The 15,243-nt window shown below is 39.4% G+C and overlaps 1 protein-coding gene across 6 annotated transcripts in view; it reads left to right on the forward strand.

The window, feature by feature from the left end:
* Positions 1–15,243, forward strand: part of LOC127568611 (KN motif and ankyrin repeat domain-containing protein 4-like) — a 115,317-nt gene that overhangs the window by 76,306 nt on the left and 23,768 nt on the right. For all 6 annotated transcript variants that reach the window (XM_052012570.1, XM_052012571.1, XM_052012573.1 and 3 more), the window contains 2 exons: positions 4,514–4,598; positions 6,059–8,287. In XM_052012570.1, coding sequence (XP_051868530.1) covers positions 4,565–4,598; positions 6,059–8,287 — 2,263 coding nt within the window. In that variant the 5' untranslated portion in view covers positions 4,514–4,564. The remainder of the gene's footprint in view (positions 1–4,513; positions 4,599–6,058; positions 8,288–15,243) is intronic.

Raw genomic sequence — 15,243 nt, forward strand, 5'->3', positions numbered from 1 at the left:
TGGGGATCTAAGAGTATTTCTGATACCCAAAAAATTAAGCTGTATAATCCAGGTTTCCCAACCATAATGTTCTACAATTTGTACTAGCAGTGAAAAGTGTTCATATTAATTTACAGTCTCTTGGCCAAAGCATTCATACAACCAAATAATGATACTCATGCTCTATAACACGATTGAGTTACAAAAGAAACATCCCATTATGGTGAACTTAATACTCCGTGAATCTGTAATATCAGTGTTAATGGACCACAATTAAACTGAAATTGGCTTAACTGCATTCAAATAAAACGATTCAAATAAATGGCAGGACCCTTAGGAACATTGATGTACAGAGGGATCATGGGATCCAAGTCCATATCTCCCTGAAAGTGGTAACACAGGTAGATAGCATGGTAAAGAAGGCGTACGGCATCCTTGCCTTCGTTGGTCGGGGCATTGAGTATAAGAGTCAAGAAGTCATGTTGTAGCTGTATAAATCTTTGGTTAGGCTGCATTTGGAGTATTGTGTGCAGTTCTGGTCGCCCCATTACAGGAACAGGGTGCAGAAGAGGTCACCAGGATGCTGCCTGGATTAGAGAGTAGTAGCTATAAGGGGAGATTGGACAGACTTGGATTGTTTTCTCTGGAGCTTCGGAGGTCGAAGGGAGACCTGACAGAGGTTTATAAAATTATGAGAGGCATAGATAGGGTAGATAGTCAGAATCTTACTTTTACCAGGGTAGAAATGTCATATGCTAGAGGACGTAGCTTTAAGGTGAGAGGGGGAAAGTTTATAGGAGATGTGCCGAGTAAGTTTTTTTACACAGGGTAGGTGCATGGAACGTGCTTCCAGGGTGGTGATGGAAGCAGACACAACAGTGGCATTTTAGGGGCATTTAGACAGGCACATGAATATGGAGGGATATGGATCATGTGCAGGCAGATGTGATTAGTTTAATTTGGCATCATGGTCGGCACAGATTTAGAACGTAATGTTCTATGTCCTAAATCACCTCTGGCTTGATTTAATTCCGGGATGAGAGGATTATCCTATCAAGAGAGATGAAACAGTTGGATCTGTATTCCTTAGATTCTAGAAAAACAATGAGTGGCCTTATTCAAACATAATAACCCAAGGGGATTTGACAGGGTAGGTGTTGAGACGTTCTCACTGTAGGAGAGTCCCCTGTTTCCATCCACCCCTCCACTCCTAGGACTTTTTCTGCTCCCTCATCCCTGTTCTCCAACTATGTCTGGAAAATGGAGATAAAGAAAAATTATGTTAATTAGGATGTGCCATGAAATTCACTGACAACCTGCCCCTCACCCCCACCCCAATCCCCATCGTAGCTGCCTCCATGTCTCCAATATCCACACTGTAGTTTTCCTATTTTATTGAACAAATAAGGGGAATAAGCCCGTTCTCTTCAGTGACTTCTGAAAAGAGACTGCACAGTTTTGCTTCTGAACTGATACCTCCAAGTGTTTGGTGAGTGCAAGTTGTCCATTTTCCGATCTCTGTCGGGAAGTGATCCCACTTTTGGTTCAATGGTCCTGGTTTGGAACATATGCTGAATTATTTTTATTAGTAATAAAATGGTGGTAGTACATAATAGGTACAGGTTTGACTGGACAATCGTATTCTGCCAGGGTAATGGAAATAGTTGTATTATATAGTCGTTAGTAATCAGTGCTAAGTCTTTCCTGGTTTTGTGCTATGTGCCATTCACTTCTTTCTCAGAACTGCACCTGAAGAAGGAAGTCCCAATGGGTTTAATCGCCTGTGTCTATGCTGCAAACTGTGATCTGTGTGGTTTGTTCTGAGGCTGAAAATAACAGATTGGAAATTCCAAATGCTACAAAAGTCAAAAGTGTATTTACGGTATTTGGAAAAATTGGAATGACTGAAGTTTTATTCAAGGCAACTACCTGTGTATTCAAACCTGTCAACATCTATCCTTGAGCTCTTTATCTGACTTCTTGGTAATGTCATCCTCAGACATGGGGTCACCATAGGCTGATAACGCTGAACCTCCAGCCTTTGCTCCTTCTCTGTTGTCAGGATGCATGTCTGACTTGCAATTTTGGATAAGCTGTCACTTTTCAGCTGAGCACTGGAACAATCAGTTTATGACCCCTGGCACAAACTTCATTTCTTTACCAATAGTTCCAGCCATGTCTCACTGTACAAGGCTGTTCAGACCACCACGTATTTGGCTTCAAACCAAGCTTTTGACCCCAGTATTCCAGAACCAGAAGCACCTAGTTCCACCTCTTCAATCCGGTCATCTCCATCTTTTGTCTCAATCTGTTTCAGTTCCTTTTCAGCTGAGCTCCCACATTCTACCAATTCATCCAAAATGATGCTGTCCTGCTCACCATCACTGCTGATCTTCTTAGCTCACATGGGCTTTCAGTTACCCTGTTTAATAATGAATGTTGTTAGTGGAACCAGAAACATAATGACTCCACCTTGTGTTGGAATATTGCAAGCTATTTTTAATCTTTGTGTGCTGATTAGTATAAACACTAATAGAAATTGCATAGAGTTATTCATGGGTAAACAGGGCCATAAGCGTATTCCATTATATACTGTTGGTCCTTTTAATAAAACATAATTTAGTTGTCATTGCAACCAACTCACCAAATGCAAAGCAAGACTTGTAATGTTAGTTGCTATAGTTCCATCCTGGTTAATGTACTGCATGCAGTTTTAAACTGTCTTCATTTTTGATGACTCATAAACAACTTTTCTGGTATCATTCAAAATCTGGATTCCAAACCATTTGCCAAAACTGCGAAGACAAGGTCTAAGGCGATCTGACATTATTCACCTGTTAAAAAGAAATGTGCAACAGTTGCATACTTCAGGGTTATTCAGGTTGTATGAAAGTTACAGCTGACAAATTGCATTAATTTATTTTTGTATGATTTTTGTAAACCTTGTCAGCTCAGCTTGCACTGGTAGAGAACAGGAACCAGCCAATAAGCTGAACATAGAAAAATGAACTAAGAGGGAGCACATAGGGATGGGCTCTCAGGATTCGCGGTGGGGGGGGAGCATGTGGAGAGGAGAAGGTTGAACATGAATGAATAAGACTTTTTTTTCTGCTTGCTCACAAGCTCCCACCCACTTCAGTAGCCACAAACAATCCGCTGGAAAAACGTCGACAATTCCTTCCACCCGCGCACCTCCCCCCCATCCCCACCCCCCACAGATGCTGTGCGATCCACTGAGTTCCTCCAGCACATTGTTTGTTGCTCCAGATTCCAGCATTTGGAGTCTCTTGTGTCTCCACCTCATTAGCCAGGTGTCTAAGGCAATTGTTGCATTCAGGAGCTGTTTGAGGTCTATTATGGGGTTGCAATTTGGAATTTAGTGGGAGCCTGGCAGTTGGATTATTGGGAACAGTGGGAAATGAGGCTAGGATAGCTAAGTTTGCCTCTGCAGCCTCCACATGAGACGAGAGATTGAAATATAGAGGGTGATCATTTTTTCCCCCAAATAACGTTTTATTTTTGTTTTGGATTTCCAGCATACACGATATTTTGATGTTTCTTTACTCGTCTATTGGTGTTATGAGTTTGTTTCCCAGAGGCTGGACAGCAGCACAGTAGTGTGGTTAGGGTAACGCGATTACAACGCCAGCGACCCAGGTTAAATTTCAGCCGCTGTCTGTAAGGAGTTTGTTCTCCCCATGTCTGTGTGGGTTTCCTCCGGGTGCTCCGGTTTCCTCCCACATTCCAAAGACATACAGGTTAGGAGCTGTGGGCATGCTATGTTGGTGCCGGAAGCGTGGCGACACTTGTAGGCTGCCCTCAGAACACCTTTACGCAAAAGATGCATGTCACTGTGTGTTTTGATCTACATGTGACTAATAAAGAAATCTTATCTTGTATAGCTTGCAAATTGTTAACTACAATAAGCATATGACTGTGTTTTCGATGACACATTTATTTCTCCTTGCCTCTTGGCTTTGGCAACCCTGTGAAAATATTATCCTTTTCTGTTACACCCAAATTTTGTTGAATTTGGAGCTATGAATAGAATTATAATCACTAAAACTTGCGAATGTTGGATGCTGTAGGTTTTTTTAGGATTGCTTTGGAAAAAGATTTAGTGAATAACTGTTGTTTCTATTTCTCTATGCTTAATGATTCACTAATGCAGAGATTAATGGATTATTTATGTGCCGCCTTCTGTTCCTATACCTAGACTGATACCAAACAGTGAAGGTCAAACTGCAGATGCTGAAAATCTGAAATAAAATTAGAAATGCTAGAAATGCTCAGTAGGTCAGGCAGCATCTGTGGGAAAATGAAGCCGAGTTAACATTTAAGTCAAAGACCCTTCCTCAGAACTGGGAAAGAGTAAGCGGAAGCTGCGATATTAAATGCGAAAAAATATTTTGTAATACAGATGTGTTATTGGTGAAATACAAAATATCAAGCAATGGTCTCCTAACTTAAAATTTAAGATTTCAAGTTTTTAAAATTTAAGAAATTAATTTTGTTTTCCCACTTTCATTTGCAGCTCAGTCAGTTTCATTCATTTATTCATCAAGCTGTATTTTGCTAAGACAGAATGTCAGAAATTCTTCAATCCCCAGATCATCCAGGTAGGAATATTTATTTTTCAATATTTGATGGAAATTAACTTCAGGGGTGTCTCGAGTGCTGGGGTAAATAATTGCAAAAATCTCACAAACCATAAAGAGGGATGGGGATGGAAGGTGGCCATCATTTTAATCTTTCTACTGATTGCCTCTCCATTCCATTACTCACTTTCTGATGCTGGTATGTAAAGTTGTTTGAAATACCAGCCCTCCACTAGCTCACCCATTTGACTAGGCCGCATGTATACCACCTGAGCTTTTTGACTGCAGGAGATATTGCAGCTAAATCAGATTCCTCCCCTGGTGTCACTGTGTAGTTTCCAGCATGTCATTAGTTAGCAATTAGGAGATGAAATCCTCTGTCGTTTGTTTCTGCCATCCTATGCCCCTGTTGAATTTTAATCCAGGGCTACTGATGACAGTTGTTACCAGCTAAAAAAGGGATGGTGGATGGATGTGTGGGCTTGATACGCTGAGATGGTGCCTTTACTTGCTATGCCATTGGATAGCTCATGATCGAGATCTTTAAATTGTTGCAAATACAGATAATTGCATATGAGGTAGATGGTTAACTTGGGCTGTGAGTGCAGACTTAACAGCATACAGCACAAAATTAGCTGATGTTTGAGGAGGAGACTAACCTGAGGGAATCTATCCTCACTCACCAATGAATATGGGGTACAGGTAACCAGCAAAGCCAGTTAAAATATTGCAGGTAAGTTCCTTCATAGTTGAGTGCAGGGGGGACTTTTGCTAAGATTCTCATGATATCCATCATAAATTCAATAAAAGGTTGCTAGAATCTTGGAGAAATGACATAACTGTCTCCCACAGTAACAGTGGAGAATTCAGAGAACAACCCTCAAAATCCTGGGTTCTGGTTTGGACTGAATAGGAAAGGCATAGGGAGAATAGATTAAAATCATGTGGGGAAATGGAGCTATGTGATGGGACAGGGTGATAGTGATTTTTTGATATCCTTGTTGGCTTTTTTTAATTCCATGCGTTCTGCACTTTGGGCTTATTCCTTCACTGCACTAGGTTAATAGCTAGCATCCAAACCATGAGCCAGCAAGAGAAATATAAAACTCCTAGCTGCTTTTCTACTTTATTTGCTTTCCAATGATCTCCCACTGGGGTCTGAAGACAAGGTTGAGATTGGGTGTGATATCTCCCAATATCTCTGCCATGTAAAGGTTTAAAAAATATTGTTCCTTTTTAAAGTTGTTAGATTCTTGTAATTAAACAGCACTCTTAGTATATCAATTCATTTGTGTTCACTAATTTTATTGAACTATTTAAAAAAAAACAATTGTTGTAAAGGACTGTGCATAATTCTATGTTGATAGTTTATCTCAAGGTTTTCAGTGGACATTATGTAATGCATTTATTGGATTTGCATGCTTCTATTATGAAATGAAATTTTTTGGTATTTTGATATAATTTTCTTAATTTTTTTGAAGCCAACATCAAGTTGTCTGAGATGTGCACCAGTGCAGACAATAAGAAACAATCCCCATATTCAGTGGAAACCCCTTATGGATTTCGTCTGGACCTGGACTTTCTGAAATATGTTGATGACATAGAGAAAGGAAATACCATCAGGAAGGTTTACATACACAAGAAAGCCAAGCAACCAAAATATAGCACATTGCCAAGAAATTTCAGTGTCACTGATACTCATTTCTCCTCATCTGATTCTTATTCCTGTGGGAGGTATGGGGACAAATGGAAGATCACGTCTTCCCAGGCACCTACGAATAGACGTAAAGGGGCCAATATGCAGGAACTATATAAAAGTTCTCCATGTAACAATGATCCAGCATTATCACAACCCGAAGTGTATGATTGCAGATCAGGAAAGACTTTATCTGATGCCAGGGAAAGTTTGGGGGAGAATGGGCTATCTCCCCAAAGCTGGCTAAAACCTCCTTTTCTAAGGGCATCAAGTGTGCCAGTTGATTTCAAGGAGTTGAGTTTTGAAGAACAACATCAAATCCTTTCCGTGTCCCAGCAGAAATTAAAATTATCAAAAAATTATGGGTTCAGTACACCAGGCAATGCAGTTATCCAGGAGAACTGCACCACCACTGAAATTGCACCACAGTTGAATGTGACACCGACCGAGGTCCATCAGCTACAGCGACAAGTAAAGATTGCTCAAGATAGAAGCAAAGAGATGGAAGAGCAAGTAAAAACCATTTCTGAACTTAAACAGCAAGTACTTGTGTTACAGGAAGAAAATAAACAGCTCTGTCTTCAGTTGAAAAATCAGCAGAATGCAGTGCCAACTTCAAGTCCTCTCCTAGAGAGGAAAGATGATGATAATAGGGATAAAACTGACTGTGTCACTGCAGGAAGTCAAAGTAGTTCTTCAGTAACATCACTTGGATCTGAAACAATAGAAGGACAGACATTATGTCCAAGCAAGAGTACAACCTCTGAATTCCCCAAGTCAGATGAAAAATTTCAAAGTGAAAAGGTGATCAACCTTGATAATCAAATTAACTTTGCTTCAAATGTTACTGTAAGTGGAAATGAGAAGTTTGTTTGCAGTACCCACAAGGAAATATTTCAGAACTCTTATGCTATAGAAGATAATGAACACAGATTGAGGGATGTGGGTATTCAAGTTACCATGGAGGATTTAGGGTTGGTACTTGTTCCACACCCCAGCACAGAGAGGCTTTCCATCAAAGAACCAAGAACGATGGTCTCCATACAGGATAATCAGTTTAAAGGTGGAACTCAGGAACATAAGTTGGAAGAGGTAGATGTGGTTCCCAAGGATAATACAATTATTCTCTCCTCAAATAAACTGGAAGACTCAGCTGCACATTTTGAAAGGAAATGTACCCTAGACCAAACTGAGGTACATGGTACAAGTACCCAGCCTGGAAATCAAAGTAATCTGGGTGTCACTGAACCAGAAGTTGGACTCCTAGATCCAAATGAATCAAAACAAATGTGCAAATATGATATCAAGCCAGACCTGCGACCAGTCACCCAGTCAGTAGATTGTGGAGATTGTAGTGCAAATGTAACAGACACAAATTTAATAGAGACACGAAGTTTAGGGGTCAATACGGATCACATCACCATCAGCGATGCAGGTGCTATGGCGGCTGTTGAAACAAGTGAGAAAGCAACAGATGCTACAGTCAGGGTGTGCAGCAAGGCTGTTGAGACTGAGCGTGACTCATCTTTGCACTGCATATGTCACATGACCAGTAAGTTTAGCAAGGTGAACAAAGAACACACTGCGGTGTATGATGACAATAGAGAGTGTGATTCTGAGAGTCTGAAGAACACAAAGAGCTGTTCTGCTGAGGGGAGCAATGCTGTGAAGGACAAAAAGAAAGAATGTCCAGTTGCTGTCGAAAGCCAAGGCAGTGTATATGAAAAAGATGATTCCCAAGATGCTTTCCATGCCTTCCTTCAGCCTGAATCCCAGATAATTTCAACAAAGCCTGAATTAGCCCAAAGTATTAAAAAGGTTGAGGATCTTTTGTGCAAACAGCAATCTTTTTTGGAGCAAAACTATCCTGAGTTGGCACAGAACTTCAAAAAACTTTGTTCGAGTATAGGGTCTCTCAGTATTCAACTGATAAATTCTTTTCAGCCATCAACTTTGTCACTTCCTACACTTGACCAATCAGAAAAGAACTTTGCTAAAAAGAAATGTGAACCAGGTAAGATCACTCAGATAAAACTGCATAACTAATATTAGATTTTCATCAGAATCGACTGTTCAAGTAAATGCTCCAATTTTCTCTTTTAGTGCCCTTCTTTCCTTAAGATGTTCTAGTTCCATGGGAGCCTGTTCATGTTTGTCAACTGACCATTCCTAATGTGTGAACTTAGTTGCTGAATGTTGCCGGGTTACTTGACCCCAAGAGGAATCACTGATCCTCTGCTTGGTTGAGTTATCATGTTGGCAACCATTGTGGATTTCACCACTCCCAGTCTGGATAAATTTCAAATAAGTCCCATCACAATTGTCTGACCTACGCCTGCTAAATAAGCATCCTACAAAACAAGTTGGCAGAAAATGAAGTAGTGGAAAATGCTGCATAAATGTCAATAAGTTTTAAGTCAATTAAAATAAAATTAAAATAATCTGAGCAAAATCTCAGCTAGCCAGCAATAACAGTGGAGATTATTAAAAAATTAAAAGGCTCACATACAATACCAGGTTTGGAGAAGCATGACCTGAAAGAACTGATTATCAGATGGATTTTCTGGTGCTCTGTTCCTTAGTTTTGGTGAAGCTCCATTAGTTTGCATGCTTTGCATCTTGTAGACTTATCATTCAGTCAAATATACAAACAACAGTTTGGAAGAGAATTTCTGCATGTGTTAGGTTTATACCTTTTTGCTAATTTTACTATTCTATAATTAGTGGGAAATGAATATACAGCATGGAAACAGGCCATCATAGGGCAAATACTGGAGTTGCAGGATATCTGAAATAAAAGATAGAAATTGCTGCAAATACTTTTAAAAGTTGGGCAGAATCTGAAGCGAGAGTACAAAACAAATAAATTAACATTTCAGGTTGATGACCTTTCATCAAAACTGGATCTGCTGAAATGTCATTGATAAGAAACAACAGATATGCCTGTTTTTATTATAGTAAGGGTCATTCAGCCTAGCTTATCCTTTTGTTGGTGTACATACTCAACAAGAGTCTCCTTTCCTTCCATATATGTCAACCTTTCTGGTTATCCTTCTAATCTTTTCTCAGTTGCTCATTTGGTTTCCTTTAGAAAACACACAGGGTTTTTGCCACAACAACTGTTGTTTGATAGCAATTTTATTATTGCTATCACTCTAAGTAAGTAAATCTCTCCTTATTTTGCTAATTTGTTAGTAACAGCGTTGTATTTATGGCCTTTTTGTCTTCTCCGACCTAAAGTCATCTTCACTCCACATCCACCTCCTTCAACCTATTCATAATCTGCCAGACCTCTTCTCAATCTTTTGTATCCTAAAGGAAAATGCCACAGACTGTGTAATCTTTCACACAGTTGCCTCTTCTTATAAATCTTCTTTGTGCTTTCTCCAAGGTTTCTATGCCCTTTATAAAACGTGACCAAATCTGTGTAATGTATAATTTATGTTCTGTGTGCTATCTGAATCTATGTACCTTTGATGCTGCTCCAAGCAAGTTTTACATTGTACCTGTACCTCACGTACTTATGCACATTACAATAAACTTGACGACTTGGATTCAATGCAAGTACAGATTACTGGCTTCTTATTTCTACATCCCTAGAATAAACTTTTTTTTTTGTTCTTTTCACTCTGCCATCCTATGCTGCTCCTTTTAATAATTCCATTTCCCTGGAATTCTCTGCACTTGAAAACATTCAGTTTACTTTCTAAAGTGTAGATGAACAGTTTTGTCTTCCAGAATATACCATGCCATATTTATCAAAGCTAAAATCCATTTGCTACATAGTTGCTGAGCTTAAATTTTCTAATAACCTATATAACGTTGCATGCTTCCTCAATGTTAGCTACTCCCTGCAGTTTGATATTGTGGTATTATCGTTTAAATCATTAACATAAAATTATAGGTATCACTGTTCGCAGCACTGACTTCCTCCAGTCTGAATGGCTGCTCCCTGCTTTCCAATTTCTATCAATAAAGCTGCTTCACCCTTGTCTCCATGTGCCCCAGTCTTTACCATAGGCCTATTAGGTGAAACATTATTGAAGGACTTGTTGGAAAAAATCCATGAGCATCATCAACCACTTGGCACAAAGCAAGATGTATATATTTAAAGCATTTGAAAAATAAGGTATAGAACTCGTGCAGTTCTCTTCCAAGTTCTTAACAAGGATTCCTGGAGACGGCAAAATCAGAGACAACTTTGCAGAAAGAAGCTGTTAAGCTGCCAGTAAAACTGTGGGTGGTACAGAGGTATAGCTAATAGAGATGTTGTTTCACAGCTCAGTGATCTGGGTTCAGTTCTGACCTCCAATGCTGTCTGTGTGGAGTTTGCACCTTCCACTGATCCCAAGTGCTCCAGTTTCCTCCCACATCACAAAGACGGGCAGGTTGTGAGGTTAATCAAACACTGTAAATTGCCAACACAAGAGACTGCAGATGCTGAAACCCGGAGCAATAAATAAACTCAGCAATACACAAAAAGTGTTGGAGGAACTCAGCTGGTCAGGCAGCATCCATGGAGGGAAATAAACAATCAATGTTTCAGGCTGAGACCCTTCATCAGGACTGGTAAGGACAAGGGCAGAAGCCAGAATAAGAAGGTGGGGAGTAAGGGCTAGGTGAGTTCAGGTAATAGGTGAGTCCAGGTGAGAGGGGGAAGGTAGGTAGGTGGGTGGGGAAGGGGGAGAAGATGTAATAAGCTGAGAGGTGATAGGTAGAAGAGGCAAAGGGCTGAAGAAGGAGGAATCTGGTAAACTACTAAAGGAAGTCAGTGAATCAGGCAGCATCTGTGGAAGTAGAGGATGGTCAATGTTTCTGGTTGGCGTGCTGCATCAGGACTGAGAAATTGCACTTGGGTGAGTGGTAGAATCTAAGGGGAGTTGATGGTAAGGAGGTAAAAATGAAAATAGGATTTGTGTTGAATTAATGGAAGTCGGTACTTGATCTCAACTCAATGGGCCAAAGAGCCTATTTCTATGCTAAATTATGCTATGACTCCAAAATCGAGGCATAAATAATAAAGATACAAAGGTTGGAATATATAATTATAAACAATTTTATAAAGTTTGTTTCTGCACTTGCAAAAACAAAACACTCAAATCAATCAAGTTTTGATTTTAGTAAGAAACTACCTCGCCTTTGCAGCCTGTGTGTTGTGATATGCAATCTGTCTTCTGTGCTGACAAACACCTTCCATTGAAATAAAGATGATGACAGACCATTCTTATTTCAGATAATGTTCATTCAGCTTTGTAGACAAAAGGTCGAACAGCTTTGTTAAAGAGCTGGCTGCACACATCTAATTCGGAGAAATATGAAGTCCGTATCATCATCCAAAGGTGCTTTAAACCAGTGGTTGTGTTCCTGAAGCAAGGCAACTCCTTACAGATGGTGAATTTCAGCAACTCAATAATTGATCAAAGAATAGCAAACAGTAGGTAGTTTGGCTTCAAGGAAATAAAGAAAAATGCTCTCCCTTACCATTGACTTCTGAGGTAAAGGTGCATTCATTTAGTATTCAAATCATGTTGTATTTTAAAAAGAACCAGTAAGTATGAGTCCACACCATAATATGTTATAGTACTGTAAATAAAGGGAAAGAAGATGGGGTTGTGCGAGAAGGGCATGGCTGGATTTTTTCAGCTTCCAGATGTTCGGTGGGTTGGGAAAGAATTACATAAAGGAGAAACTATTTCAACTGGGTATTTAGAACTTTGAGGAAGTATGTCAGTTCAAAAGAGCTAGCTGTAAGTATATTGATGGTTCTTCTCAAAATTTAGCAGAGAGGACAATAACTAGAGGATTTAGATTTGTTCATTTGTGGAAGCAATGTCTGAAGTAGTGGTGGAGGCAGAAACCCTCACTGCATTGACCTCAATGACCACAAGAGGAGGTCATTTTTGAAATCTATTTTTTGGTTACCATGAACAATATGAGCGAATGGCCTCCTGCTGTGCCCCAACTTTCTGATTATGTGAAGTTCACTCATTGCTTATTGGACTTCTAACTAAGGTTAAGGGTTCTGTTAGATAAATGCTCCAAGAAACCTGTATTCATTGAAGCAAATCAATTATTCTCAGATCTGGCATTGTGACAGCAAGAACCTCACCAATTTATTTACATAGCATACATCAAGAACACATATATAATGCCATTGTCTCACAATAAATTATCAAATGATATATGGTGCTCTGATTTCTGAACATCTTTGAACATTCATATAATGGTTCAAACACGTTTTCATTCAATTTGCAAGTGTACATATAGCCATGATTTCTGTTGATCAAGTTACCTTTGGTTCTATCAACCATGTCATGAAATTGCAGGGAAGATCTTGTTGCTATTTGTTGCAAAGTCATGGAAGTGCACTAAATGAACCCACTTCCTGTTTTGCTAGATTTTTTTTGTTCATTCATGGGGTGTGAACAACACCAGCCTTTATTGTCTATCCCTATTTACCCCTGGAGTTAAGAGTCACCATGTTGACAGGTCTGGAGTCATATGTAGGCCATTTTAGTTAAGGATGGTAGGTTTCTTTTGTCCTGAATAAAATGAGATTTTTCTGCAGTGTCATGGTTCCCATTACTGAAACTGGCTTTTTTTTAATGCCTAAAATTCAGATTCCCCAACTGTTCTGGTGAGGTTCAAACTCTCATCTTGAGGGCAGTGGCCCAGAACTCTGGCTGCTGGTCCAACAACTTAACCCCAGTGCTATGATCCCAAGGATAGAGTAGTGGGAGGAAATTATCTCTGTGCCATGAACAGGGGAAATTGTTATTCATCATTGTAGACCAAACTCTGTTATCTATAGTTCTGATAGGACTGCTTAAAGCTAACATTTGTTCACAGTGGAATGTATTGTATTCCATTCCACAGCACTAACATCTCTCAGTTTAACAGCAACAGAATTAAACATTTCAAAGAAGAAATTCCTGCAGATTTTACTTTCCTGAAGATCACTTTAAGTAATAAGTCACCCCTTCTCTGCAAAACATTTTTATGCCCTTCTCCCACATAGAAACACTTGGGCATTCTACTCCCCTTTTAAAATTCAGTTCCATTGACTTCCATTACTTTATGGTGCATTAACACTGGTGACCAGAGTTGAATTTCTAGAAAGATACACTTTTAGTTAACTGACCACACTTTCACCAACTCCAGGTATAATCAGGTCCATCAATCATATGCACAATTGAGATAGGATATTCAAGGCAGAATCATGGAAGATAGGGTTCAAGGAAGAACAAGGATTTCATATAGTGAATCATCCATGTTCCAGTTGAATTGTGAAACAGCTTCAAAGAGTCAAGGAAGCCTGTTCTTCCATTTTTAATCCACCTTGAACTGAACTTGTACAGAGAAGATTGTCCAAGTTCAGTTCATTCACAGTTCAAATCCTCCTTCAGTCTCAAATAGGCTTCCAGCTTTCACATCATTGCTCCACCACATTCCTCAATTCTTAGTGATGCCCAATACTGGTAATCATTACAACGTTAGACTGCTATGGTACAATATTGTTATTCATTGTTTCATTTGCAATAAAATAAGAACCTAAAGGCACAATGCATCTTTACTCAGGCAAAAATCAACAAAAGTGATTAAAAGGATGCTATCTATCAGCAGGGATTGTCACTGAGGATCATCTAGTTCTGATGAAATGTTACCAACCTGAAACATTGATCCTGTTTCTCTCTCCATGGATTCTGCCTGATCTGTTGAGTCTTTGCAGCACTTTTGGTTTTAATTTAAAATTTCCAACCACTGCAGTCTTTTTTGTTTTGCTCTTTGCTTGCTAAAGATATCGTATATTACAGCAACTTTGGAAAATATTAACAAAAATGACATTGTTGCAGAGCCCGGGTGAAAAATAGACATATTGTGTTTCAGCAAGGAATCTATTTACCATAGATTTGCTTTAGTTATCTTAAGTTTGACTATCTGGTATCCTTGCTGACAATTAAACTGTCAAAATGATTTGTTGCAGCAGAGAATCTGGAAAAAGTGAAGGACAGCAGACCTGCTACCAGCTGGGGCACAGATAGATTAGCATAATGACCTTCTATTTCTGAAAACATGATTTAAATCCAGGCTAGATTAAATGAAATGATGTAGAAATCACAACAAAGGAACAGAAGCAGTCCATGAATTAAACTCCTCATGAGCAGTGCCACTGGGTAGAACCTGTCCATTGATTAAACTTCATATCAACAGTAGTAGTGCCCAGTACACATTTCCCCTCAGACATTCGGATAAAGGAAAGGTTTCCAAGCTATTAAATATTGACAAGGTTCTGTTTCATTCACTAATTCCAACTGGCTTATCCACAGCCCTCTGTGTATCTTTTTTCTCCTGCTCTTTGCTCTAAATATCCTGGATTTAATTTTGTATCTGTGTTCATCCGCTAATGTAAAAAGTCTGTTGACCCTGTAGTGTCTTCTCATAATTCTACACACCTCTCACAAATTATCTTCTGATGGAAACAGTGAAAGTTTTTCGATGTTTGGTGAGGTTGAGAACTCTCCATCGTGTGAATTTACCAAGATGATATCAGTCTGGTGGATCTACATGTGTTCCTAGGGCATGTGATAGTAAACCATTGGTTACTGACTGTCATTAAAGTAGACGTCTTTAGAGTTAATATTTGAAAATGCTGGAAGCACTCAGCACAGCAGGCAGCAAAGATCGAAGGAGAAACAGAGTTAACGTTTCAGGTCTTGGAAAGAGGTAAAGTCCTTGCAGGGAGGGTGGAGCAGGGATAAGTAGGACAAAGGCGAATATCTCATATAGTGAGGCCGGGAATGTGCTGAAAATGAGGTCATCTGGTCATTGGGTTAAAGGGGGCAGTTAGAGAGAATCTGAACCAAGGAACATAAAAGCTTGCCATTGTACCATTCTTGCTGTTTCTCTAAGGAAGATGAAAATTAAATGAAGCTGCAGGTCCTGTGTAATTAAAGAACAATTTCCCTGCCT

The sequence above is a fragment of the Pristis pectinata genome, chromosome 3 (assembly GCF_009764475.1).
Source record: "Pristis pectinata isolate sPriPec2 chromosome 3, sPriPec2.1.pri, whole genome shotgun sequence".
Classification (NCBI taxonomy): Eukaryota; Metazoa; Chordata; class Chondrichthyes; order Rhinopristiformes; family Pristidae; genus Pristis; species Pristis pectinata.